General features: G+C 50.7%; 1 protein-coding gene across 1 annotated transcript in view; it reads right to left on the reverse strand.

Moving 5' to 3' along the window:
• The window catches only part of LOC137405117 (pneumococcal serine-rich repeat protein-like), a 93815-nt gene that overhangs the window by 45315 nt on the left and 21698 nt on the right, over nucleotides 1–26802 (reverse strand). The window contains exons 15-21 of the mRNA XM_068091341.1: nucleotides 25629–26039; nucleotides 23630–23759; nucleotides 22555–23107; nucleotides 5006–5159; nucleotides 4365–4559; nucleotides 1608–1775; nucleotides 931–1175 (exon numbers count right to left, since the gene is read on the reverse strand). Of these exons, the coding sequence (XP_067947442.1) occupies nucleotides 931–1175; nucleotides 1608–1775; nucleotides 4365–4559; nucleotides 5006–5159; nucleotides 22555–23107; nucleotides 23630–23759; nucleotides 25629–26039 (1856 nt within the window). The remainder of the gene's footprint in view (nucleotides 1–930; nucleotides 1176–1607; nucleotides 1776–4364; nucleotides 4560–5005; nucleotides 5160–22554; nucleotides 23108–23629; nucleotides 23760–25628; nucleotides 26040–26802) is intronic.

Raw genomic sequence — 26802 nt, forward strand, 5'->3', positions numbered from 1 at the left:
TGTCGTGTTGAGGATAATGCTAGCTGCAGTGTTGAGCGTAGTACTAGCTGCCGGGTTGAGAGTAGTGCTAGCTGCCGTTTTGAGAGTAGTACTAGCTGCAGTGTTTAGCGTAGTGCCAGCTGCAGTGTTGAGCATAATGCTAGCTGCAGTGTTGAGCGTAGTACTAGCTGCAGTGTTGAGCATAATGCTACCTGCAGTGTTGAGCCTAGTTCTAGCTGCAGTGTTGAGCGTCGTGCTAGCTGCAGTGTTGAGAGTAGTGCTAGCTGCAGTATTGAGCGTAGTGCTAGCTGCCGTATTGAGAGTAGTGCTAGCTGCAGTGTTGAGCGTAGTGCTAGCTGCAGTGTTGAGCGTAATTCTAGCTGCAGTGTTGAGCGTCGTGCTAGCTGCAGTGTTGAGAGTAGTGCTAACTAGAGTATTGAGTGTAGTGCTAGCTGCGGTGTTGAGTGTAGTGCTAGCTGCAGTGTTGAGAGTAGTGCTAACTAGAGTATTGAGTGTAGTGCTAGCTGCTGTGTTGAGTGTAGTGCTAGCTGCAGTGTTGAGCGCAGTGCTAGCTGCAGTGTTGAGCATAGTGCTAGCTGCAGTGTTGAGAGTAGTGCTAGCTGCAGTGTTGAGAGTAGTGCTAACTAGAGTATTGAGTGTAGTGCTAGCTGCGGTGTTGAGCGTAGCGCTAGCTGCAGTGTTGAGCATAGTGCTAGCTGCAGTGTTGAGCTTAGTGCTAGCTGCAGTGTTGAGCATAGTGCTAGCTGCAGTGTTGAGCGTAGTGCTAGCTGCAGTGTTGAGCGTAGTGCTAGTTGCAGTGTTAAGCCTAGTGCTAGCTGCAGTGTGGACCATAGTGCTAGCTGCAATGTTGAGCGTAGTACTAGCCTCAGTGTTGAGAGTAGTGCTAGCTGCAGTATTGAGCGTAGTGCTAGCTGCAGTGTGTAGCGTAGTACTAGCTGCTGGGTTGAGAGTAGTGCTAGCTGCCGTGTTGAGAGTAGTACTAGCTGCAGTGTTTAGCGTAGTGCTAGCTGCAGTGTTGAGCATAGTGCTAGCTGCTGTGTTGAGCTTAGTGCTAGCTGCAGTGTTGAGCACAGTGCTAGCTGCAGTGTTGAGCGTAGTGCTAGCTGCAGTGCTGAGCGTAGTGCTAGTTGCAGTGTTAAGCCTAGTGCTAGCTGCAGTGTGGACCATAGTGCTAGCTGCAATGTTGAGCGTAGTACTAGCTGTAGTGTTGAGCATAGTGCTAGCTACAGTGTTGAGCGTAGTGCTAGCTGCAGTATCGAGTGTAGTGCTAGCTGCAGTGTTAAACGTAGTGCTAGCTGCAGTGTTGAGAGTAGTGCTAACTGCAGTGTTGAGTCTAGTGTCAGCTGCAGTGTTGAGCATAGTACTAGCTGCAGTGTTGAGAGTAGTGCTTGCTGAAGTGTTGAGCGTAGTGCTAGCTGCAGTGTTGAGCGTAGTGCTTGCTGCAGTATTGAGCGTAGTGCTAGCTGCAGTGTTGAGCGTAGTGTTAGCTGCAGTGGTGAGCGAAGTGCTAGCTGCAGTGTTGAGAGTAGTGCTAGCTGCAGTATTGAGCATAGTGCTAGCTGCAGTGTTGAGAGTAGTGCTGGCTGCAGTGTTGAGCGTAGTGCTACCTGCAGTGTTGAGCCTAGTTCTTGCTGCAGTGTTGAGCGTCGTGCTAGCTGCAGTGTTGAGAGTAGTGCTAGCTGCAGTATTGAGCGTAATGCTAGCTGCAGTGTTGAGCGTAATTCCAGCTTCAGTGTTGAGCGTCGTGCTAGCTGCAGTGTTGAGAGTAGTGCAAGCTGCAGTGTTGAGAGTAGTGCTAGCTGGAGTATTGAGCGTAGTGCTAGCTGCGGTGTTGAGTGTAGTGCTAGCTGCAGTGTTGAGCGCAGTGCTAGCTGCAGTGTTGAGCATAGTGCTAGCTGCAGTGTTGAGCGTAGTGCTAGCTGCAGTGTTGAGCCTAGTGCTAGCTGCAGTGTTGAGCGTAGTACTAGCTGCCGGGTTGAGAGTAGTGCTAGCTGCCGTGTTGAGAGTAGTACTAGCTGCAGTGTTTAGCGTAGTGCCAGCTGCAGTGTTGAGCATAGGGCTAGCTGCAGTGTTGAGCTTAGTGCTAGCTGCAGTGTTGAGCATAGTGCTAGCTGCAGTGTTGAGCGTAGTGCTAGCCGCAGTGTTGAGCGTAGTGCTAGCTGCAGTGTTGAGCGTAGTGCTAGCTGCAGTGTTAAGCCTAGTGCTAGCTGCGGTGTTGACCATAGTGCTAGCTGCAATGTTGAGCGTAGTGCTAGCCGCAGTGTTGAGCGTAGTGCTAGCTGCAGTGTTGAGCGTAGAGCTAGTTGCAGTGTTAAGCCAAGTGCTAACTGCAGTGTTGAGCATAGTGCTAGCTGGAATGTTGAGTGTAGTACTAGCTGCAGTGTTGAGAGTAGTGCTTGCTGCAGTATTGAGCGTAGTGCTAGCTGCAGTGATGAGCGTAGTGCTAGCTGCAATGTTGAGCCTAGTGCTGGCTGCAGTGTTGGGCGTAGTCCTTGCTGCAGTCGTGAGCGTAGTTCTAGCTGCAGTGTTGTGCGGAGTATTAGCTGCAGTATTGAGCGTAGTACTAGCTGCAGCGTTGAGAGTAGTGCTAGCTGCAGTATTGAGCGTAGTGCTAGCTGCAGTGTTGAGTATAGTGCTAGCTGCAATGTTGAGCGTAGTACTAGCTGCAGTGTTAAGAGTAGTGCTAGCTGCAGTGTTGAGCGTAGTGCTAGCTGCAGTGTTGAGGGTAGTGCTACCTGCAGTATTGCGAGTAGTGCTAGCTGCAGTGTTGAGCGTAGTGCTAGCTGCAGTCTTTAGTGTAGTGCTAGCTGTAGTGTTGAGCATAATGCTAGCTGCAGTGTTGAGCGTAGTACTAGCTGCAGTGTTGAGCATAGTGCTAGCTGCAGTATTGAGTGTAGTGCTAGCTGTCGTGTTGAGTATAGTGCTAGCTGCAGTTTTGAGCGTAGTACTAGCTGCAGTGTTGAGCGTAGTGCTAGCTGTAGTGTTGAGCGTAGTGCTAGCTGCAGTGTTGAGCATAGTGTTAGCTGCAGTGTGGAGCGTAGTGCTAGCTGCAGTGTTGAGCATAGTGCTAGCTGCAGTATTGAGTGTAGTGCTAGCTGCAGTGTTGAGCGTAGTGCTAGCTGCAGTGGTGAGCGTAGTGCTGGCTGCAGTGTTGAGCGTAGTTCTAGCTGTAGTGTTTAGCGTAGTACTAGCTTCGGTGTTGAGAGTAGTGCTAGCTACAGTGTTGAGCGTAGTGCTAGCTGCAGTGTTGAGCGTAGTACTAGCTGCGGTGTTGAGAGTAGTGCTAGCTGCGGTGTTGAGAGTAGTGCTAGCTGCAGTGTTGAGCATAACGCTAGCTGCAGTATTGAGTGTAGTGCTAGCTGTAGTGTTGAGCGTAGTGCTAGCTGTAGTGTTGAGCGTAGTGCTAGCTGCAGTGTTGAGTGTAGTGCTTGCTGTAGTGTTGAGCAAAGTGCTAGCTGCAGTGTTGAGCGTAGTGCTAGCTGCAGTATCGAGTGTAGTGCTAGCTGTAGTGTTGAGCATAGCGCTAGCTGTTGTGTTGAGCGTAGTACTAGCTGCAGTGTTGAGCATAATGCTACCTGCAGTGTTGAGCCTAGTTCTAGCTGCAGTGTTGAGCGTCGTGCTAGCTGCAGTGTTGAGAGTAGTGCTAGCTGCAGTATTGAGCGTAGTGCTAGCTGCCGTATTGAGAGTAGTGCTAGCTGCAGTGTTGAGCGTAGTGCTAGCTGCAGTGTTGAGCGTAATTCTAGCTGCAGTGTTGAGCGTCGTGCTAGCTGCAGTGTTGAGAGTAGTGCTAACTAGAGTATTGAGTGTAGTGCTAGCTGCGGTGTTGAGTGTAGTGCTAGCTGCAGTGTTGAGAGTAGTGCTAACTAGAGTATTGAGTGTAGTGCTAGCTGCTGTGTTGAGTGTAGTGCTAGCTGCAGTGTTGAGTGCAGTGCTAGCTGCAGTGTTGAGCATAGTGCTAGCTGCAGTGTTGAGAGTAGTGCTAGCTGCAGTGTTGAGAGTAGTGCTAACTAGAGTATTGAGTGTAGTGCTAGCTGCGGTGTTGAGCGTAGTGCTAGCTGCAGTGTTGAGCATAGTGCTAGCTGCAGTGTTGAGCTTAGTGCTAGCTGCAGTGTTGAGCATAGTGCTAGCTGCAGTGTTGAGCGTAGTGCTAGCTGCAGTGTTGAGCGTAGTGCTAGTTGCAGTGTTAAGCCTAGTGCTAGCTGCAGTGTGGACCATAGTGCTAGCTGCAATGTTGAGCGTAGTACTAGCCTCGGTGTTGAGAGTAGTGCTAGCTGCAGTATTGAGCGTAGTGCTAGCTGCAGTGTTGAGCGTAGTACTAGCTGCTGGGTTGAGAGTAGTGCTAGCTGCCGTGTTGAGAGTAGTACTAGCTGCAGTGTTTAGCGTAGTGCTAGCTGCAGTGTTGAGCATAGTGCTAGCTGCTGTGTTGAGCTTAGTGCTAGCTGCAGTGTTGAGCACAGTGCTAGCTGCAGTGTTGAGCGTAGTGCTAGCTGCAGTGCTGAGCGTAGTGCTAGTTGCAGTGTTAAGCCTAGTGCTAGCTGCAGTGTGGACCATAGTGCTAGCTGCAATGTTGAGCGTAGTACTAGCTGTAGTGTTGAGCATAGTGCTAGCTACAGTGTTGAGCGTAGTGCTAGCTGCAGTATCGAGTGTAGTGCTAGCTGCAGTGTTAAACGTAGTGCTAGCTGCAGTGTTGAGAGTAGTGCTAACTGCAGTGTTGAGTCTAGTGTCAGCTGCAGTGTTGAGCATAGTACAAGCTGCAGTGTTGAGAGTAGTGCTTGCTGAAGTGTTGAGCGTAGTGCTAGCTGCAGTGTTGAGCGTAGTGCTTGCTGCAGTATTGAGCGTAGTGCTAGCTGCAGTGTTGAGCGTAGTGTTAGCTGCAGTGGTGAGCGAAGTGCTAGCTGCAGTGTTGAGAGTAGTGCTAGCTGCAGTATTGAGCGTAGTGCTAGCTGCAGTGTTGAGAGTAGTGCTGGCTGCAGTGTTGAGCGTAGTGCTACCTGCAGTGTTGAGCCTAGTTCTTGCTGCAGTGTTGAGCGTCGTGCTAGCTGCAGTGTTGAGAGTAGTGCTAGCTGCAGTATTGAGCGTAATGCTAGCTGCAGTGTTGAGCGTAATTCCAGCTTCAGTGTTGAGCGTCGTGCTAGCTGCAGTGTTGAGAGTAGTGCAAGCTGCAGTGTTGAGAGTAGTGCTAGCTGGAGTATTGAGCGTAGTGCTAGCTGCGGTGTTGAGTGTAGTGCTAGCTGCAGTGTTGAGCGCAGTGCTAGCTGCAGTGTTGAGCATAGTGCTAGCTGCAGTGTTGAGCGTAGTGCTAGCTGCAGTGTTGAGCCTAGTGCTAGCTGCAGTGTTGAGCGTAGCACTAGCTGCCGGGTTGAGAGTAGTGCTAGCTGCCGTGTTGAGAGTAGTACTAGCTGCAGTGTTTAGCGTAGTGCCAGCTGCAGTGTTGAGCATAGGGCTAGCTGCAGTGTTGAGCTTAGTGCTAGCTGCAGTGTTGAGCATAGTGCTAGCTGCAGTGTTGAGCGTAGTGCTAGCCGCAGTGTTGAGCGTAGTGCTAGCTGCAGTGTTGAGCGTAGTGCTAGCTGCAGTGTTAAGCCTAGTGCTAGCTGCGGTGTTGACCATAGTGCTAGCTGCAATGTTGAGCGTAGTGCTAGCCGCAGTGTTGAGCGTAGTGCTAGCTGCAGTGTTGAGCGTAGAGCTAGCTGCAGTGTTAAGCCAAGTGCTAACTGCAGTGTTGAGCATAGTGCTAGCTGCAATGTTGAGTGTAGTACTAACTGCAGTGTTGAGAGTAGTGCTAGCTGCAGTATTGAGCATAGTGCTAGCTGCATTGATGAGCGTAGTGCTAGCTGCAATGTTGAGCCTAGTGCTGGCTGCAGTGTTGAGCGTAGTGCTAGCTGCAGTGTTGAGCGTAGTGTTAGCTGGAGTGTTGAGCATAGTTCTAGCTGCAGTGTTGAGTGTAGTGCTTGCTGTGGTGTTGAGCATAGTGCTAGCTGCAGTGGTGAGCGTATTGCTAGCTGCAGTGTTGAGCGTAGTGCTAGCTGAAGTGTTGAGTGTAGTGCTAGCTGTAATGTTGAACGTAGTGCTAGCTGCCGTGTTGAGCGTAGTGCTAGCTGCAGTGTTGAGCGTAGTGCTAACTGCAGTTGTGAGCGTAGTTCTAGCTGCAGTGTTGAGCGTAGCACTAGCTGCGGTGTTGAGAGTAGTGCTAGCTGCCGTGTTGAGAGTAGTACTAGCTGCAGTGTTTAGCGTAGTGCCAGCTGCAGTGTTGAGCATAGGGCTAGCTGCAGTGTTGAGCTTAGTGCTAGCTGCAGAGTTGAGCGTAGGGCTTGCTTCAGTGTTGAGTGTAGTACTAGCTGTAGTGTTGAGCGTAGTGCTAGCTGTAGTGTTGAGCGTAGTGCTAGCTGCAGTGTTGAGTGTAGTGCTTGCTGTAGTGTTGAGCAAAGTGCTAGCTGCAGTATTGAGCGTAGTGCTAGCTGCAGTATCGAGTGTAGTGCTAGCTGTAGTGTTGAGCGTAGTTTTAGATGCAGTGTTGAGCGTAGTACTAGCTGCGGTGTTGAGAGTAGCACTAGCTGCGGTGTTGAGAGTAGTGCTAGCTGCCGTGTTGAGAGTAGTACTAGCTGCAGTGTTTAGCGTAGTGCCAGCTGCAGTGTTGAGCATAGGGCTAGCTGCAGTATTGAGCATAGTGCTAGCTGCATTGATGAGCGTAGTGCTAGCTGCAATGTTGAGCCTAGTGCTGGCTGCAGTGTTGAGCGTAGTGCTAGCTGCAGTGTTGAGCGTAGTGTTAGCTGGAGTGTTGAGCATAGTTCTAGCTGCAGTGTTGAGTGTAGTGCTTGCTGTGGTGTTGAGCATAGTGCTAGCTGCAGTGGTGAGCGTATTGCTAGCTGCAGTGTTGAGCGTAGTGCTAGCTGCAGTGTTGAGTGTAGTGCTAGCTGTAGTGTTGAACGTAGTGCTAGCTGCCGTGTTGAGCGTAGTGCTAGCTGCAGTGTTGAGCGTAGTGCTAACTGCAGTTGTGAGCGTAGTTCTAGCTGCAGTGTTGAGCGTAGCACTAGCTGCGGTGTTGAGAGTAGTGCTAGCTGCCGTGTTGAGAGTAGTACTAGCTGCAGTGTTTAGCGTAGTGCCAGCTGCAGTGTTGAGCATAGGGCTAGCTGCAGTGTTGAGCTTAGTGCTAGCTGCAGAGTTGAGCGTAGGGCTTGCTTCAGTGTTGAGTGTAGTACTAGCTGTAGTGTTGAGCGTAGTGCTAGCTGTAGTGTTGAGCGTAGTGCTAGCTGCAGTGTTGAGTGTAGTGCTTGCTGTAGTGTTGAGCAAAGTGCTAGCTGCAGTATTGAGCTTAGTGCTAGCTGCAGTATCGAGTGTAGTGCTAGCTGTAGTGTTGAGCATAGTGCTAGCTGTTGTGTTGAGCGTAGTGCTAGCTGCAGTGTTGAGCGTAGTGCTAGCTGCAGTGTTGAGCGTAGTGCTAGCAGCAGTGTTGAGCGTAGTACTAGCTGCAGTGTTTAGCGTAGTTCTAGCTGCAGTGTTAAGCCAAGTGCTAACTGCAGTGTTGAGCATAGTGCTAGCTGCAATGTTGAGTGTAGTACTAACTGCAGTGTTGAGAGTAGTGCTAGCTGCAGTATTGAGCATAGTGCTAGCTGCATTGATGAGCGTAGTGCTAGCTGCAATGTTGAGCCTAGTGCTGGCTGCAGTGTTGAGCGTAGTGCTAGCTGCAGTGTTGAGCGTAGTGTTAGCTGGAGTGTTGAGAGTAGTGCAAGCTGCAGTGTTGAGAGTAGTGCTAGTTGGAGTATTGAGCGTAGTGCTAGCTGCGGTGTTGAGTGTAGTGCTAGCTGCAGTGTTGAGCGCAGTGCTAGCTGCAGTGTTGAGCATAGTGCTAGCTGCAGTGTTGAGCGTAGTGCTAGCTGCAGTGTTGAGCCTAGTGCTAGCTGCAGTGTTGAGCGTAGTACTAGCTGCCGGGTTGAGAGTAGTGCTAGCTGCCGTGTTGAGAGTAGTACTAGCTGCAGTGTTTAGCGTAGTGCCAGCTGCAGTGTTGAGCATAGGGCTAGCTGCAGTGTTGAGCTTAGTGCTAGCTGCAGTGTTGAGCATAGTGCTAGCTGCAGTGTTGAGCGTAGTGCTAGCCGCAGTGTTGAGCGTAGTGCTAGCTGCAGTGTTGAGCGTAGTGCTAGCTGCAGTGTTAAGCCTAGTGCTAGCTGCGGTGTTGACCATAGTGCTAGCTGCAATGTTGAGCGTAGTGCTAGCCGCAGTGTTGAGCGTAGTGCTAGCTGCAGTGTTGAGCGTAGAGCTAGTTGCAGTGTTAAGCCAAGTGCTAACTGCAGTGTTGAGCATAGTGCTAGCTGGAATGTTGAGTGTAGTACTAGCTGCAGTGTTGAGAGTAGTGCTTGCTGCAGTATTGAGCGTAGTGCTAGCTGCAGTGATGAGCGTAGTGCTAGCTGCAATGTTGAGCCTAGTGCTGGCTGCAGTGTTGGGCGTAGTCCTTGCTGCAGTCGTGAGCGTAGTTCTAGCTGCAGTGTTGTGCGGAGTATTAGCTGCAGTATTGAGCGTAGTACTAGCTGCAGCGTTGAGAGTAGTGCTAGCTGCAGTATTGAGCGTAGTGCTAGCTGCAGTGTTGAGTATAGTGCTAGCTGCAATGTTGAGCGTAGTACTAGCTGCAGTGTTAAGAGTAGTGCTAGCTGCAGTGTTGAGCGTAGTGCTAGCTGCAGTGTTGAGGGTAGTGCTACCTGCAGTATTGCGAGTAGTGCTAGCTGCAGTGTTGAGCGTAGTGCTAGCTGCAGTCTTTAGTGTAGTGCTAGCTGTAGTGTTGAGCATAATGCTAGCTGCAGTGTTGAGCGTAGTACTAGCTGCAGTGTTGAGCATAGTGCTAGCTGCAGTATTGAGTGTAGTGCTAGCTGTCGTGTTGAGTATAGTGCTAGCTGCAGTTTTGAGCGTAGTACTAGCTGCAGTGTTGAGCGTAGTGCTAGCTGTAGTGTTGAGCGTAGTGCTAGCTGCAGTGTTGAGCATAGTGTTAGCTGCAGTGTGGAGCGTAGTGCTAGCTGCAGTGTTGAGCATAGTGCTAGCTGCAGTATTGAGTGTAGTGCTAGCTGCAGTGTTGAGCGTAGTGCTAGCTGCAGTGGTGAGCGTAGTGCTGGCTGCAGTGTTGAGCGTAGTTCTAGCTGTAGTGTTTAGCGTAGTACTAGCTTCGGTGTTGAGAGTAGTGCTAGCTACAGTGTTGAGCGTAGTGCTAGCTGCAGTGTTGAGCGTAGTACTAGCTGCGGTGTTGAGAGTAGTGCTAGCTGCGGTGTTGAGAGTAGTGCTAGCTGCAGTGTTGAGCATAACGCTAGCTGCAGTATTGAGTGTAGTGCTAGCTGTAGTGTTGAGCGTAGTGCTAGCTGTAGTGTTGAGCGTAGTGCTAGCTGCAGTGTTGAGTGTAGTGCTTGCTGTAGTGTTGAGCAAAGTGCTAGCTGCAGTGTTGAGCGTAGTGCTAGCTGCAGTATCGAGTGTAGTGCTAGCTGTAGTGTTGAGCATAGCGCTAGCTGTTGTGTTGAGCGTAGTACTAGCTGCAGTGTTGAGCATAATGCTACCTGCAGTGTTGAGCCTAGTTCTAGCTGCAGTGTTGAGCGTCGTGCTAGCTGCAGTGTTGAGAGTAGTGCTAGCTGCAGTATTGAGCGTAGTGCTAGCTGCCGTATTGAGAGTAGTGCTAGCTGCAGTGTTGAGCGTAGTGCTAGCTGCAGTGTTGAGCGTAATTCTAGCTGCAGTGTTGAGCGTCGTGCTAGCTGCAGTGTTGAGAGTAGTGCTAACTAGAGTATTGAGTGTAGTGCTAGCTGCGGTGTTGAGTGTAGTGCTAGCTGCAGTGTTGAGAGTAGTGCTAACTAGAGTATTGAGTGTTGTGCTAGCTGCTGTGTTGAGTGTAGTGCTAGCTGCAGTGTTGAGTGCAGTGCTAGCTGCAGTGTTGAGCATAGTGCTAGCTGCAGTGTTGAGAGTAGTGCTAGCTGCAGTGTTGAGAGTAGTGCTAACTAGAGTATTGAGTGTAGTGCTAGCTGCGGTGTTGAGCGTAGTGCTAGCTGCAGTGTTGAGCATAGTGCTAGCTGCAGTGTTGAGCTTAGTGCTAGCTGCAGTGTTGAGCATAGTGCTAGCTGCAGTGTTGAGCGTAGTGCTAGCTGCAGTGTTGAGCGTAGTGCTAGTTGCAGTGTTAAGCCTAGTGCTAGCTGCAGTGTGGACCATAGTGCTAGCTGCAATGTTGAGCGTAGTACTAGCCTCGGTGTTGAGAGTAGTGCTAGCTGCAGTATTGAGCGTAGTGCTAGCTGCAGTGTTGAGCGTAGTACTAGCTGCTGGGTTGAGAGTAGTGCTAGCTGCTGTGTTGAGAGTAGTACTAGCTGCAGTGTTTAGCGTAGTGCTAGCTGCAGTGTTGAGCATAGTGCTAGCTGCTGTGTTGAGCTTAGTGCTAGCTGCAGTGTTGAGCACAGTGCTAGCTGCAGTGTTGAGCGTAGTGCTAGCTGCAGTGCTGAGCGTAGTGCTAGTTGCAGTGTTAAGCCTAGTGCTAGCTGCAGTGTGGACCATAGTGCTAGCTGCAATGTTGAGCGTAGTACTAGCTGTAGTGTTGAGCATAGTGCTAGCTACAGTGTTGAGCGTAGTGCTAGCTGCAGTATCGAGTGTAGTGCTAGCTGCAGTGTTAAACGTAGTGCTAGCTGCAGTGTTGAGAGTAGTGCTAACTGCAATGTTGAGTCTAGTGTCAGCTGCAGTGTTGAGCATAGTACAAGCTGCAGTGTTGAGAGTAGTGCTTGCTGAAGTGTTGAGCGTAGTGCTAGCTGCAGTGTTGAGCGTAGTGCTTGCTGCAGTATTGAGCGTAGTGCTAGCTGCAGTGTTGAGCGTAGTGTTAGCTGCAGTGGTGAGCGAAGTGCTAGCTGCAGTGTTGAGAGTAGTGCTAGCTGCAGTATTGAGCGTAGTGCTAGCTGCAGTGTTGAGAGTAGTGCTGGCTGCAGTGTTGAGCGTAGTGCTACCTGCAGTGTTGAGCCTAGTTCTTGCTGCAGTGTTGAGCGTCGTGCTAGCTGCAGTGTTGAGAGTAGTGCTAGCTGCAGTATTGAGCGTAATGCTAGCTGCAGTGTTGAGCGTAATTCCAGCTTCAGTGTTGAGCGTCGTGCTAGCTGCAGTGTTGAGAGTAGTGCAAGCTGCAGTGTTGAGAGTAGTGCTAGCTGGAGTATTGAGCGTAGTGCTAGCTGCGGTGTTGAGTGTAGTGCTAGCTGCAGTGTTGAGCGCAGTGCTAGCTGCAGTGTTGAGCATAGTGCTAGCTGCAGTGTTGAGCGTAGTGCTAGCTGCAGTGTTGAGCCTAGTGCTAGCTGCAGTGTTGAGCGTAGCACTAGCTGCCGGGTTGAGAGTAGTGCTAGCTGCCGTGTTGAGAGTAGTACTAGCTGCAGTGTTTAGCGTAGTGCCAGCTGCAGTGTTGAGCATAGGGCTAGCTGCAGTGTTGAGCTTAGTGCTAGCTGCAGTGTTGAGCATAGTGCTAGCTGCAGTGTTGAGCGTAGTGCTAGCCGCAGTGTTGAGCGTAGTGCTAGCTGCAGTGTTGAGCGTAGTGCTAGCTGCAGTGTTAAGCCTAGTGCTAGCTGCGGTGTTGACCATAGTGCTAGCTGCAATGTTGAGCGTAGTGCTAGCCGCAGTGTTGAGCGTAGTGCTAGCTGCAGTGTTGAGCGTAGAGCTAGCTGCAGTGTTAAGCCAAGTGCTAACTGCAGTGTTGAGCATAGTGCTAGCTGCAATGTTGAGTGTAGTACTAACTGCAGTGTTGAGAGTAGTGCTAGCTGCAGTATTGAGCATAGTGCTAGCTGCATTGATGAGCGTAGTGCTAGCTGCAATGTTGAGCCTAGTGCTGGCTGCAGTGTTGAGCGTAGTGCTAGCTGCAGTGTTGAGCGTAGTGTTAGCTGGAGTGTTGAGCATAGTTCTAGCTGCAGTGTTGAGTGTAGTGCTTGCTGTGGTGTTGAGCATAGTGCTAGCTGCAGTGGTGAGCGTATTGCTAGCTGCAGTGTTGAGCGTAGTGCTAGCTGAAGTGTTGAGTGTAGTGCTAGCTGTAATGTTGAACGTAGTGCTAGCTGCCGTGTTGAGCGTAGTGCTAGCTGCAGTGTTGAGCGTAGTGCTAACTGCAGTTGTGAGCGTAGTTCTAGCTGCAGTGTTGAGCGTAGCACTAGCTGCGGTGTTGAGAGTAGTGCTAGCTGCCGTGTTGAGAGTAGTACTAGCTGCAGTGTTTAGCGTAGTGCCAGCTGCAGTGTTGAGCATAGGGCTAGCTGCAGTGTTGAGCTTAGTGCTAGCTGCAGAGTTGAGCGTAGGGCTTGCTTCAGTGTTGAGTGTAGTACTAGCTGTAGTGTTGAGCGTAGTGCTAGCTGTAGTGTTGAGCGTAGTGCTAGCTGCAGTGTTGAGTGTAGTGCTTGCTGTAGTGTTGAGCAAAGTGCTAGCTGCAGTATTGAGCGTAGTGCTAGCTGCAGTATCGAGTGTAGTGCTAGCTGTAGTGTTGAGCGTAGTTTTAGATGCAGTGTTGAGCGTAGTACTAGCTGCGGTGTTGAGAGTAGCACTAGCTGCGGTGTTGAGAGTAGTGCTAGCTGCCGTGTTGAGAGTAGTACTAGCTGCAGTGTTTAGCGTAGTGCCAGCTGCAGTGTTGAGCATAGGGCTAGCTGCAGTATTGAGCATAGTGCTAGCTGCATTGATGAGCGTAGTGCTAGCTGCAATGTTGAGCCTAGTGCTGGCTGCAGTGTTGAGCGTAGTGCTAGCTGCAGTGTTGAGCGTAGTGTTAGCTGGAGTGTTGAGCATAGTTCTAGCTGCAGTGTTGAGTGTAGTGCTTGCTGTGGTGTTGAGCATAGTGCTAGCTGCAGTGGTGAGCGTATTGCTAGCTGCAGTGTTGAGCGTAGTGCTAGCTGCAGTGTTGAGTGTAGTGCTAGCTGTTGTGTTGAACGTAGTGCTAGCTGCCGTGTTGAGCGTAGTGCTAGCTGCAGTGTTGAGCGTAGTGCTAACTGCAGTTGTGAGCGTAGTTCTAGCTGCAGTGTTGAGCGTAGCACTAGCTGCGGTGTTGAGAGTAGTGCTAGCTGCCGTGTTGAGAGTAGTACTAGCTGCAGTGTTTAGCGTAGTGCCAGCTGCAGTGTTGAGCATAGGGCTAGCTGCAGTGTTGAGCTTAGTGCTAGCTGCAGAGTTGAGCGTAGGGCTTGCTTCAGTGTTGAGTGTAGTACTAGCTGTAGTGTTGAGCGTAGTGCTAGCTGTAGTGTTGAGCGTAGTGCTAGCTGCAGTGTTGAGTGTAGTGCTTGCTGTAGTGTTGAGCAAAGTGCTAGCTGCAGTATTGAGCTTAGTGCTAGCTGCAGTATCGAGTGTAGTGCTAGCTGTAGTGTTGAGCATAGTGCTAGCTGTTGTGTTGAGCGTAGTGCTAGCTGCAGTGTTGAGCGTAGTGCTAGCTGCAGTGTTGAGCGTAGTGCTAGCAGCAGTGTTGAGCGTAGTACTAGCTGCAGTGTTTAGCGTAGTTCTAGCTGCAGTGTTGAGCGTAGTACTAGCTGCGGTGTTGAGCGTAGTGCTAGCTGCAGTATTGAGTGTGGTGCTAGCTGTAGTGTTGAACATAGTGCTAGCGGCAGTGTTGAGCGTAGTTTTAGATGCAGTGTTGAGCGTAGTACTAGCTGCGGTGTTGAGAGTAGTGCTAGCTGTAGTGTTGAGCATAGTGCTAGCTGTTGTGTTGAGCGTAGTGCTAGCTGCAGTGTTGAGCGTAGTGCTAGCTGCAGTGTTGAGCGTAGTGCTAGCTGCAGTGTTGAGCGTAGAGCTAGCTGCAGTGTTAAGCCAAGTGCTAACTGCAGTGTTGAGCATAGTGCTAGCTGCAATGTTGAGTGTAGTACTAACTGCAGTGTTGAGAGTAGTGCTAGCTGCAGTATTGAGCATAGTGCTAGCTGCATTGATGAGCGTAGTGCTAGCTGCAATGTTGAGCCTAGTGCTGGCTGCAGTGTTGAGCGTAGTGCTAGCTGCAGTGTTGAGCGTAGTGTTAGCTGGAGTGTTGAGCATAGTTCTAGCTGCAGTGTTGAGTGTAGTGCTTGCTGTGGTGTTGAGCATAGTGCTAGCTGCAGTGGTGAGCGTATTGCTAGCTGCAGTGTTGAGCGTAGTGCTAGCTGCAGTGTTGAGTGTAGTGCTAGCTGTAGTGTTGAACGTAGTGCTAGCTGCCGTGTTGAGCGTAGTGCTAGCTGCAGTGTTGAGCGTAGTGCTAACTGCAGTTGTGAGCGTAGTTCTAGCTGCAGTGTTGAGCGTAGCACTAGCTGCGGTGTTGAGAGTAGTGCTAGCTGCCGTGTTGAGAGTAGTACTAGCTGCAGTGTTTAGCGTAGTGCCAGCTGCAGTGTTGAGCATAGGGCTAGCTGAGGTGTTGAGCTTAGTGCTAGCTGCAGAGTTGAGCGTAGGGCTTGCTTCAGTGTTGAGTGTAGTACTAGCTGTAGTGTTGAGCGTAGTGCTAGCTGTAGTGTTGAGCGTAGTGCTAGCTGCAGTGTTGAGTGTAGTGCTTGCTGTAGTGTTGAGCAAAGTGCTAGCTGCAGTATTGAGCATAGTGCTAGCTGCAGTATCGAGTGTAGTGCTAGCTGTAGTGTTGAGCATAGTGCTAGCTGTTGTGTTGAGCGTAGTGCTAGCTGCAGTGTTGAGCGTAGTGCTAGCTGCAGTGTTGAGCGTAGTGCTAGCTGCAGTGTTGAGCGTAGTACTAGCTGCAGTGTTTAGCGTAGTTCTAGCTGCAGTGTTGAGCGTAGCACTAGCTGCGGTGTTGAGCGTAGTGCTAGCTGCAGTATTGAGTGTGGTGCTAGCTGTAGTGTTGAACATAGTGCTAGCGGCAGTGTTGAGCGTAGTTTTAGATGCAGTGTTGAGCGTAGTACTAGCTGCGGTGTTGAGAGTAGTGCTAGCTGCGGTGTTGAGCGTAGTGCTAGCTGCAGTGTTGAGCATAGTGCTCGCTGCAGTATTGAGCGTAGTGCTAGCTGCAGTGTTGAGCTTGGTGCTAGCTGCAGTATTGAGTGTAGTGCTAGCTGTCGTGTTGAGGATAATGCTAGCTGCAGTGTTGAGCGTAGTACTAGCTGCCGGGTTGAGAGTAGTGCTAGCTGCCGTGTTGAGAGTAGTACTAGCTGCAATGTTGAGCCTAGTGCTGGCTGCAGTGTTGAGCGTAGTGCTAGCTGCAGTGTTGAGCGTAGTGTTAGCTGGAGTGTTGAGCATAGTTCTAGCTGCAGTGTTGAGTGTAGTGCTTGCTGTGGTGTTGAGCATAGTGCTAGCTGCAGTGGTGAGCGTATTGCTAGCTGCAGTGTTGAGCGTAGTGCTAGCTGCAGTGTTGAGTGTAGTGCTAGCTGTAGTGTTGAACGTAGTGCTAGCTGCCGTGTTGAGCGTAGTGCTAGCTGCAGTGTTGAGCGTAGTGCTAACTGCAGTTGTGAGCGTAGTTCTAGCTGCAGTGTTGAGAGTAGTACTAGCTGCAGTGTTGAGTGTAGTGCTAGCTGTAGTGTTGAACGTAGTGCTAGCTGCCGTGTTGAGCGTAGTGCTAGCTGCAGTGTTGAGCATAATGCTACCTGCAGTGTTGAGCCTAGTTCTAGCTGCAGTGTTGAGCGTCGTGCTAGCTGCAGTGTTGAGAGTAGTGCTAGCTGCAGTATTGAGCGTAGTGCTAGCTGCCGTATTGAGAGTAGTGCTAGCTGCAGTGTTGAGCGTAGTGCTAGCTGCAGTGTTGAGCGTAATTCTAGCTGCAGTGTTGAGCGTCGTGCTAGCTGCAGTGTTGAGAGTAGTGCTAACTAGAGTATTGAGTGTAGTGCTAGCTGCGGTGTTGAGTGTAGTGCTAGCTGCAGTGTTGAGAGTAGTGCTAACTAGAGTATTGAGTGTAGTGCTAGCTGCTGTGTTGAGTGTAGTGCTAGCTGCAGTGTTGAGCGCAGTGCTAGCTGCAGTGTTGAGCATAGTGCTAGCTGCAGTGTTGAGAGTAGTGCTAGCTGCAGTGTTGAGAGTAGTGCTAACTAGAGTATTGAGTGTAGTGCTAGCTGCGGTGTTGAGCGTAGTGCTAGCTGCAGTGTTGAGCATAGTGCTAGCTGCAGTGTTGAGCTTAGTGCTAGCTGCAGTGTTGAGCATAGTGCTAGCTGCAGTGTTGAGCGTAGTGCTAGCTGCAGTGTTGAGCGTAGTGCTAGTTGCAGTGTTAAGCCTAGTGCTAGCTGCAGTGTGGACCATAGTGCTAGCTGCAATGTTGAGCGTAGTACTAGCCTCAGTGTTGAGAGTAGTGCTAGCTGCAGTATTGAGCGTAGTGCTAGCTGCAGTGTTGAGCGTAGTACTAGCTGCTGGGTTGAGAGTAGTGCTAGCTGCCGTGTTGAGAGTAGTACTAGCTGCAGTGTTTAGCGTAGTGCTAGCTGCAGTGTTGAGCATAGTGCTAGCTGCTGTGTTGAGCTTAGTGCTAGCTGCAGTGTTGAGCACAGTGCTAGCTGCAGTGTTGAGCGTAGTGCTAGTTGCAGTGCTGAGCGTAGTGCTAGTTGCAGTGTTAAGCCTAGTGCTAGCTGCAGTTTGGACCATAGTGCTAGCTGCAATGTTGAGCGTAGTACTAGCTGTAGTGTTGAGCATAGTGCTAGCTACAGTGTTGAGCGTAGTGCTAGCTGCAGTATCGAGTGTAGTGCTAGCTGCAGTGTTAAGCCTAGTGCTAGCTGCGGTGTTGACCATAGTGCTAGCTGCAATGTTGAGCGTAGTGCTAGCCGCAGTGTTGAGCGTAGTGCTAGCTGCAGTGTTGAGCGTAGAGCTAGCTGCAGTGTTAAGCCAAGTGCTAACTGCAGTGTTGAGCATAGTGCTAGCTGCAATGTTGAGTGTAGTACTAACTGCAGTGTTGAGAGTAGTGCTAGCTGCAGTATTGAGCATAGTGCTAGCTGCATTGATGAGCGTAGTGCTAGCTGCAATGTTGAGCCTAGTGCTGGCTGCAGTGTTGAGCGTAGTGCTAGCTGCAGTGTTGAGCGTAGTGTTAGCTGGAGTGTTGAGCATAGTTCTAGCTGCAGTGTTGAGTGTAGTGCTTGCTGTGGTGTTGAGCATAGTGCTAGCTGCAGTGGTGAGCGTATTGCTAGCTGCAGTGTTGAGCGTAGTGCTAGCTGCAGTGTTGAGTGTAGTGCTAGCTGTAGTGTTGAACGTAGTGCTAGCTGCCGTGTTGAGCGTAGTGCTAGCTGCAGTGTTGAGCGTAGTGCTAACTGCAGTTGTGAGCGTAGTTCTAGCTGCAGTGTTGAGCGTAGCACTAGCTGCGGTGTTGAGAGTAGTGCTAGCTGCCGTGTTGAGAGTAGTACTAGCTGCAGTGTTTAGCGTAGTGCCAGCTGCAGTGTTGAGCATAGGGCTAGCTGCAGTGTTGAGCTTAGTGCTAGCTGCAGAGTTGAGCGTAGGGCTTGCTTCAGTGTTGAGTGTAGTACTAGCTGTAGTGTTGAGCGTAGTGCTAGCTGTAGTGTTGAGCGTAGTGCTAGCTGCAGTGTTGAGTGTAGTGCTTGCTGTAGTGTTGAGCAAAGTGCTAGCTGCAGTATTGAGCGTAGTGCTAGCTGCAGTATCGAGTGTAGTGCTAGCTGTAGTGTTGAGCATAGTGCTAGCTGTTGTGTTGAGCGTAGTGCTAGCTGCAGTGTTGAGCGTAGTGCTAGCTGCAGTGTTGAGCGTAGTGCTAGCTACAGTGTTGAGCGTAGTACTAGCTGCAGTGTTTAGCGTAGTTCTAGCTGCAGTGTTGAGCGTAGTACTAGCTGCGGTGTTGAGCGTAGTGCTAGCTGCAGTATTGAGTGTGGTGCTAGCTGTAGTGTTGAACATAGTGCTAGCGGCAGTGTTGAGCGTAGTTTTAGATGCAGTGTTGAGCGTAGTACTAGCTGCGGTGTTGAGAGTAGTGCTAGCTGCGGTGTTGAGCGTAGTGCTAGCTGCAGTGTTGAGCATAGTGCTCGCTGCAGTATTGAGCGTAGTGCTAGCTGCAGTGTTGAGCTTGGTGCTAGCTGCAGTATTGAGTGTAGTGCTAGCTGCATTGATGAGCGTAGTGCTAGCTGCAATGTTGAGCCTAGTGCTGGCTGCAGTGTTGAGCGTAGTGCTAGCTGCAGTGTTGAGCGTAGTGTTAGCTGGAGTGTTGAGCATAGTTCTAGCTGCAGTGTTGAGTGTAGTGCTTGCTGTGGTGTTGAGCATAGTGCTAGCTGCAGTGGTGAGCGTATTGCTAGCTGCAGTGTTGAGCGTAGTGCTAGCTGCAGTGTTGAGTGTAGTGCTAGCTGTAGTGTTGAACGTAGTGCTAGCTGCCGTGTTGAGCGTAGTGCTAGCTGCAGTGTTGAGCGTAGTGCTAACTGCAGTTGTGAGCGTAGTTCTAGCTGCAGTGTTGAGCGTAGCACTAGCTGCGGTGTTGAGAGTAGTGCTAGCTGCCGTGTTGAGAGTAGTACTAGCTGCAGTGTTTAGCGTAGTGCCAGCTGCAGTGTTGAGCATAGGGCTAGCTGCAGTGTTGAGTGTAGTGCTTGCTGTGGTGTTGAGCATAGTGCTAGCTGCAGTGGTGAGCGTATTGCTAGCTGCAGTGTTGAGCGTAGTGCTAGCTGCAGTGTTGAGTGTAGTGCTAGCTGTAGTGTTGAACGTAGTGCTAGCTGCCGTGTTGAGCGTAGTGCTAGCTGCAGTGTTGAGCGTAGTGCTAACTGCAGTTGTGAGCGTAGTTCTAGCTGCAGTGTTGAGCGTAGCACTAGCTGCGGTGTTGAGAGTAGTGCTAGCTGCCGTGTTGAGAGTAGTACTAGCTGCAGTGTTTAGCGTAGTGCCAGCTGCAGTGTTGAGCATAGGGCTAGCTGCAGTGTTGAGCTCAGTGCTAGCTGCAGAGTTGAGCGTAGGGCTTGCTTCAGTGTTGAGTGTAGTACTAGCTGTAGTGTTGAGCGTAGTGCTAGCTGTAGTGTTGAGCGTAGTGCTAGCTGCAGTGTTGAGTGTAGTGCTTGCTGTAGTGTTGAGCAAAGTGCTAGCTGCAGTATTGAGCGTAGTGCTAGCTGCAGTATCGAGTGTAGTGCTAGCTGTAGTGTTGAGCATAGTGCTAGCTGTTGTGTTGAGCGTAGTGCTAGCTGCAGTGTTGAGCGTAGTGCTAGCTGCAGTGTTGAGCGTAGTGCTAGCTGCAGTGTTGAGCGTAGTACTAGCTGCAGTGTTTAGCGTAGTTCTAGCTGCAGTGTTGAGCGTAGTACTAGCTGCGGTGTTGAGCGTAGTGCTAGCTGCAGTATTGAGTGTGGTGCTAGCTGTAGTGTTGAACATAGTGCTAGCGGCAGTGTTGAGCGTAGTTTTAGATGCAGTGTTGAGCGTAGTACTAGCTGCGGTGTTGAGAGTAGTGCTAGCTGCGGTGTTGAGCGTAGTGCTAGCTGCAGTGTTGAGCATAGTGCTCGCTGCAGTATTGAGCGTAGTGCTAGCTGCAGTGTTTAGCGTAGTGCCAGCTGCAGTGTTGAGCATAGGGCTAGCTGCAGTGTTGAGCTTAGTGCTAGCTGCAGAGTTGAGCGTAGGGCTTGCTTCAGTGTTGAGTGTAGTACTAGCTGTAGTGTTGAGCGTAGTGCTAGCTGTAGTGTTGAGTGTAGTGCTAGCTGCAGTGTTGAGTGTAGTGCTTGCTGTAGTGTTGAGCAAAGTGCTAGCTGCAGTATTGAGCGTAGTGCTAGCTGCAGTATCGAGTGTAGTGCTAGCTGTAGTGTTGAGCATAGTGCTAGCTGTTGTGTTGAGCGTAATGCTAGCTGCAGTGTTGAGCGTAGTGCTAGCTGCAGTGTTGAGCGTGGTGCTAGCTGCAGTGTTGAGCGTAGTACTAGCTGCAGTGTTTAGCGTAGTTCTAGCTGCAGTGTTGAGCGTAGGGCTAGCTGCAGTGTTGAGTGTAGTGCTTGCTGTGGTGTTGAGCATAGTGCTAGCTGCAGTGGTGAGCGTATTGCTAGCTGCAGTGTTGAGCGTAGTGCTAGCTGCAGTGTTGAGTGTAGTGCTAGCTGTAGTGTTGAACGTAGTGCTAGCTGCCGTGTTGAGCGTAGTGCTAGCTGCAGTGTTGAGCGTAGTGCTAACTGCAGTTGTGAGCGTAGTTGTAGCTGCAGTGTTGAGCGTAGCACTAGCTGCGGTGTTGAGAGTAGTGCTAGCTGCCGTGTTGAGAGTAGTACTAGCTGCAGTGTTTAGCGTAGTGCCAGCTGCAGTGTTGAGCATAGGGCTGGCTGCAGTGTTGAGCTTAGTGCTAGCTGCAGTGGTGAGCGTATTGCTAGCTGCAGTGTTGAGCGTAGTGCTAGCTGCAGTGTTGAGCGTAGTTTTAGATGCAGTGTTGAGCGTAGTACTAGCTGCGGTGTTGAGAGTAGTGCTAGCTGCGGTGTTGAGCGTAGTGCTAGCTGCAGTGTTGAGCATAGTGCTCGCTGCAGTATTGAGCGTAGTGCTAGCTGCAGTGGTGAGCGTATTGCTAGCTGCAGTGTTGAGCGTAGTGCTAGCTGCAGTGTTGAGCGTAGTGTTAGCTGGAGTGTTGAGCATAGTTCTAGCTGCAGTGTTGAGTGTAGTGCTTGCTGTGGTGTTGAGCATAGTGCTAGCTGCAGTGGTGAGCGTATTGCTAGCTGCAGTGTTGAGCGTAGTGCTAGCTGCAGTGTTGAGTGTAGTGCTAGCTGTAGTGTTGAACGTAGTGCTAGCTGCCGTGTTGAGCGTAGTGCTAGCTGCAGTGTTGAGTGTAGTGCTTGCTGTAGTGTTGAGCAAAGTGCTAGCTGCAGTATTGAGCGTAGTGCTAGCTGCAGTGGTGAGCGTATTGCTAGCTGCAGTGTTGAGCGTAGTGCTAGCTGCAGTGTTGAGTGTAGTGCTAGCTGTAGTGTTGAACGTAGTGCTAGCTGCCGTGTTGAGCGTAGTGCTAGCTGCAGTGTTGAGCGTAGTGCTAACTGCAGTTGTGAGCGTAGTTCTAGCTGCAGTGTTGAGCGTAGCACTAGCTGCGGTGTTGAGAGTAGTGCTAGCTGCCGTTTTGAGAGTAGTACTAGCTGCAGTGTTTAGCGTAGTGCCAGCTGCAGTGTTGAGCATAGGGCTAGCTGCAGTGTTGAGCTTAGTGCTAGCTGCAGAGTTGAGCGTAGGGCTTGCTTCAGTGTTGAGTGTAGTACTAGCTGTAGTGTTGAGCGTAGTGCTAGCTGTAGTGTTGAGCGTAGTGCTAGCTGCAGTGTTGAGTGTAGTGCTTGCTGTAGTGTTGAGCAAAGTGCTAGCTGCAGTATTGAGCGTAGTGCTAGCTGCAGTATCAAGTGTAGTGCTAGCTGTAGTGTTGAGCATAGTGCTAGCTGTTGTGTTGAGCGTAGTGCTAGCTGCAGTGTTGAGCGTAGTGCTAGCTGCAGTGTTGAGCGTAGTGCTAGCTGCAGTGTTGAGCGTAGTACTAGCTGCAGTGTTTAGCGTAGTTCTAGCTGCAGTGTTGAGCGTAGTACTAGCTGCGGTGTTGAGCGTAGTGCTAGCTGCAGTATTGAGTGTGGTGCTAGCTGTAGTGTTGAACATAGTGCTAGCGGCAGTGTTGAGCGTAGTTTTAGATGCAGTGTTGAGCGTAGTACTAGCTGCGGTGTTGAGAGTAGTGCTAGCTGCAGTGTTGAGCGTAGTGTTAGCTGGAGTGTTGAGCATAGTTCTAGCTGCAGTGTTGAGTGTAGTGCTTGCTGTGGTGTTGAGCATAGTGCTAGCTGCAGTGGTGAGCGTATTGCTAGCTGCAGTGTTGAGCGTAGTGCTAGCTGCAGTGTTGAGTGTAGTGCTAGCTGTAGTGTTGAACGTAGTGCTAGCTGCCGTGTTGAGCGTAGTGCTAGCTGCAGTGTTGAGCGTAGTGCTAACTGCAGTGTTGAGCATAGTGCTAGCTGCAATGTTGAGTGTAGTACTAACTGCAGTGTTGAGAGTAGTGCTAGCTGCAGTATTGAGCATAGTGCTAGCTGCATTGATGAGCGTAGTGCTAGCTGCATTGATGAGCGTAGTGCTAGCTGCAATGTTGAGCCTAGTGCTGGCTGCAGTGTTGAGCGTAGTGCTAGCTGCAGTGTTGAGCGTAGTGTTAGCTGGAGTGTTGAGCATAGTTCTAGCTGCAGTGTTGAGTGTAGTGCTTGCTGTGGTGTTGAGCATAGTGCTAGCTGCAGTGGTGAGCGTATTGCTAGCTGCAGTGTTGAGCGTAGTGCTAGCTGCAGTGTTGAGTGTAGTGCTAGCTGTAGTGTTGAACGTAGTGCTAGCTGCCGTGTTGAGCGTAGTGCTAGCTGCAGTGTTGAGCGTAGTGCTAACTGCAGTTGTGAGCGTAGTTCTAGCTGCAGTGTTGAGCGTAGCACTAGCGGCGGTGTTGAGAGTAGTGCTAGCTGCCGTGTTGAGAGTAGTACTAGCTGCAGTGTTTAGCGTAGTGCCAGCTGCAGTGTTGAGCATAGGGCTAGCTGCAGTGTTGAGCTTAGTGCTAGCTGCAGAGTTGAGCGTAGGGCTTGCTTCAGTGTTGAGTGTAGTACTAGCTGTAGTGTTGAGCGTAGTGCTAGCTGTAGTGTTGAGCGTAGTGCTAGCTGCAGTGTTGAGTGTAGTGCTTGCTGTAGTGTTGAGCAAAGTGCTAGCTGCAGTATTGAGCGTGGTGCTAGCTGCAGTATCGAGTGTAGTGCTAGCTGTAGTGTTGAGCATAGTGCTAGCTGTTGTGTTGAGCGTAGTGCTAGCTGCAGTGTTGAGCGTAGTGCTAGCTGCAGTGTTGAGCGTAGTGCTAGCTGCAGTGTTGAGCGTAGTACTAGCTGCAGTGTTTAGCGTAGTTCTAGCTGCAGTGTTGAGCGTAGTACTAGCTGCGGTGTTGAGCGTAGTGCTAGCTGCAGTATTGAGTGTGGTGCTAGCTGTAGTGTTGAACATAGTGCTAGCGGCAGTGTTGAGCGTAGTTTTAGATGCAGTGTTGAGCGTAGTACTAGCTGCGGTGTTGAGAGTAGTGCTAGCTGCAGTATTGAGCATAGTGCTAGCTGCATTGATGAGCGTAGTGCTAGCTGCAATGTTGAGCCTAGTGCTGGCTGCAGTGTTGAGCGTAGTGCTAGCTGCAGTGTTGAGCGTAGTGTTAGCTGGAGTGTTGAGCATAGTTCTAGCTGCAGTGTTGAGTGTAGTGCTTGCTGTGGTGTTGAGCATAGTGCTAGCTGCAGTGGTGAGCGTATTGCTAGCTGCAGTGTTGAGCGTAGTGCTAGCTGCAGTGTTGAGCGTAGTGTTAGCTGGAGTGTTGAGCATAGTTCTAGCTGCAGTGTTGAGTGTAGTGCTTGCTGTGGTGTTGAGCATAGTGCTAGCTGCAGTGGTGAGCGTATTGCTAGCTGCAGTGTTGAGCGTAGTGCTAGCTGCAGTGTTGAGTGTAGTGCTAGCTGTAGTGTTGAACGTAGTGCTAGCTGCCGTGTTGAGCGTAGTGCTAGCTGCAGTGTTGAGCGTAGTGCTAACTGCAGTTGTGAGCGTAGTTCTAGCTGCAGTGTTGAGCGTAGCACTAGCTGCGGTGTTGAGAGTAGTGCTAGCTGCCGTGTTGAGAGTAGTACTAGCTGCAGTGTTTAGCGTAGTGCCAGCTGCAGTGTTGAGCATAGGGCTAGCTGCAGTGTTGAGCTTAGTGCTAGCTGCAGAGTTGAGCGTAGGGCTTGCTTCAGTGTTGAGTGTAGTGTTAGCTGGAGTGTTGAGCATAGTTCTAGCTGCAGTGTTGAGTGTAGTGCTTGCTGTGGTGTTGAGCATAGTGCTAGCTGCAGTGGTGAGCGTATTGCTAGCTGCAGTGTTGAGCGTAGTGCTAGCTGCAGTGTTGAGTGTAGTGCTAGCTGTAGTGTTGAACGTAGTGCTAGCTGCCGTGTTGAGCGTAGTGCTAGCTGCAGTGTTGAGCGTAGTGCTAACTGCAGTTGTGAGCGTAGTTCTAGCTGCAGTGTTGAGCGTAGCACTAGCTGCGGTGTTGAGAGTAGTGCTAGCTGCCGTGTTGAGAGTAGTACTAGCTGCAGTGTTTAGCGTAGTGCCAGCTGCAGTGTTGAGCATAGGGCTAGCTGCAGTGTTGAGCTTAGTGCTAGCTGCAGAGTTGAGCGTAGGGCTTGCTTCAGTGTTGAGTGTAGTACTAGCTGTAGTGTTGAGCGTAGTGCTAGCTGTAGTGTTGAGCGTAGTGCTAGCTGCAGTGTTGAGTGTAGTGCTTGCTGTAGTGTTGAGCAAAGTGCTAGCTGTAGTATTGAGCGTAGGGCTTGCTTCAGTGTTGAGTGTAGTGTTAGCTGGAGTGTTGAGCATAGTTCTAGCTGCAGTGTTGAGTGTAGTGCTTGCTGTGGTGTTGAGCATAGTGCTAGCTGCAGTGGTGAGGGTATTGCTAGCTGCAGTGTTGAGCGTAGTGCTAGCTGCAGTGTTGAGTGTAGTGCTAGCTGTAGTGTTGAACGTAGTGCTAGCTGCCGTGTTGAGCGTAGTGCTAGCTGCAGTGTTGAGCGTAGTGCTAACTGCAGTTGTGAGCGTAGTTCTAGCTGCAGTGTTGAGCGTAGCACTAGCTGCGGTGTTGAGAGTAGTGCTAGCTGCCGTGTTGAGAGTAGTACTAGCTGCAGTGTTTAGCGTAGTGCCAGCTGCAGTGTTGAGCATAGGGCTAGCTGCAGTGTTGAGCTTAGTGCTAGCTGCAGAGTTGAGCGTAGGGCTTGCTTCAGTGTTGAGTGTAGTACTAGCTGTAGTGTTGAGCGTAGTGCTAGCTGTAGTGTTGAGCGTAGTGCTAGCTGCAGTGTTGAGTGTAGTGCTTGCTGTAGTGTTGAGCAAAGTGCTAGCTGCAGTATTGAGCGTAGTGCTAGCTGCAGTATCGAGTGTAGTGCTAGCTGGAGTGTTGAGCATAGTTCTAGCTGCAGTGTTGAGTGTAGTGCTTGCTGTGGTGTTGAGCATAGTGCTAGCTGCAGTGGTGAGCGTATTGCTAGCTGCAGTGTTGAGCGTAGTGCTAGCTGCAGTGTTGAGTGTAGTGCTAGCTGTAGTGTTGAACGTAGTGCTAGCTGCCGTGTTGAGCGTAGTGCTAGCTGCAGTGTTGAGCGTAGTGCTAACTGCAGTTGTGAGCGTAGTTCTAGCTGCAGTGTTGAGCGTAGCACTAGCTGCGGTGTTGAGAGTAGTGCTAGCTGCCGTGTTGAGAGTAGTACTAGCTGCAGTGTTTAGCGTAGTGCCAGCTGCAGTGTTGAGCATAGGGCTAGCTGCAGTGTTGAGCTTAGTGCTAGCTGCAGAGTTGAGCGTAGGGCTTGCTTCAGTGTTGAGTGTAGTGCTAGCTGCCGTGTTGAGCGTAGTGCTAGCTGCAGTGTTGAGCGTAGTGCTAACTGCAGTTGTGAGCGTAGTTCTAGCTGCAGTGTTGAGCGTAGCACTAGCTGCGGTGTTGAGAGTAGTGCTAGCTGCCGTGTTGAGAGTAGTACTAGCTGCAGTGTTTAGCGTAGTGCCAGCTGCAGTGTTGAGCATAGGGCTAGCTGCAGTGTTGAGCTTAGTGCTAGCTGCAGAGTTGAGCGTAGGGCTTGCTTCAGTGTTGAGTGTAGTACTAGCTGTAGTGTTGAGCGTAGTGCTAGCTGTAGTGTTGAGCGTAGTGCTAGCTGCAGTGTTGAGTGTAGTGCTTGCTGTAGTGTTGAGCAAAGTGCTAGCTGCAGTATTGAGCGTAGTGCTAGCTGCAGTATCGAGTGTAGTGCTAGCTGTAGCGTTGAGCATAGTGCTAGCTGTTGTGTTGAGCGTAGTGCTAGCTGCAGTGTTGAGCGTAGTGCTAGCTGCAGTGTTGAGCGTAGTGCTAGCTGCAGTGTTGAGCGTAGTACTAGCTGCAGTGTTTAGCGTAGTTCTAGCTGCAGTGTTGAGCTTAGTACTAGCTGCGGTGTTGAGCGTAGCTCTAGCTGCAGTATTGAGTGTGGTGCTAGCTGTAGTGTTGAACATAGTGCTAGCGGAAGTGTTGAGCGTAGTTTTAGATGCAGTGTTGAGCGTAGTACTAGCTGCGGTGTTGAGAGTAGTGCTAGCTGCGGTGTTGAGCGTAGTGCTAGCTGCAGTGTTGAGCATAGTGCTCGCTGCAGTATTGAGCGTAGTGCTAGCTGCAGTGGTGAGCGTATTGCTAGCTGCATTGATGAGCGTAGTGCTAGCTGCAATGTTGAGCCTAGTGCTGGCTGCAGTGTTGAGCGTAGGGCTTGCTTCAGTGTTGAGTGTAGTGTTAGCTGGAGTGTTGAGCATAGTTCTAGCTGCAGTGTTGAGTGTAGTGCTTGCTGTGGTGTTGAGCATAGTGCTAGCTGCAGTGTTGAGCGTAGTGCTAACTGCAGTTGTGAGCGTAGTTCTAGCTGCAGTGTTGAGCGTAGCACTAGCTGCGGTGTTGAGAGTAGTGCTAGCTGCCGTGTTGAGAGTAGTACTAGCTGCAGTGTTTAGCGTAGTGCCAGCTGCAGTGTTGAGCATAGGGCTAGCTGCAGTGTTGAGCTTAGTGCTAGCTGCAGAGTTGAGCGTAGGGCTTGCTTCAGTGTTGAGTGTAGTACTAGCTGTAGTGTTGAGCGTAGTGCTAGCTGTAGTGTTGAGCGTAGTGCTAGCTGCAGTGTTGAGTGTAGTGCTTGCTGTAGTGTTGAGCAAAGTGCTAGCTGCAGTATTGAGCGTAGGGCTTGCTTCAGTGTTGAGTGTAGTGTTAGCTGGAGTGTTGAGCATAGTTCTAGCTGCAGTGTTGAGTGTAGTGCTTGCTGTGGTGTTGAGCATAGTGCTAGCTGCAGTGGTGAGCGTATTGCTAGCTGCAGTGTTGAGCGTAGTGTTAGCTGCCGTGTTGAGAGTAGTATTAGCTGCAGTGTTTAGCGTAGTGCCAGCTGCAGTGTTGAGCATAGGGCTAGCTGCAGTGTTGAGCTTAGTGCTAGCTGCAGAGTTGAGCGTAGGGCTTGCTTCAGTGTTGAGTGTAGTACTAGCTGTAGTGTTGAGCGTAGTGCTAGCTGTAGTGTTGAGCGTAGTGCTAGCTGCAGTGTTGAGTGTAGTGCTTGCTGTAGTGTTGAGCAAAGTGCTAGCTGCAGTATTGAGCGTAGG

Source organism: Watersipora subatra, chromosome 9 (assembly GCF_963576615.1).
Source record: "Watersipora subatra chromosome 9, tzWatSuba1.1, whole genome shotgun sequence".
In the NCBI taxonomy this organism is placed as follows: domain Eukaryota; kingdom Metazoa; phylum Bryozoa; class Gymnolaemata; order Cheilostomatida; family Watersiporidae; genus Watersipora; species Watersipora subatra.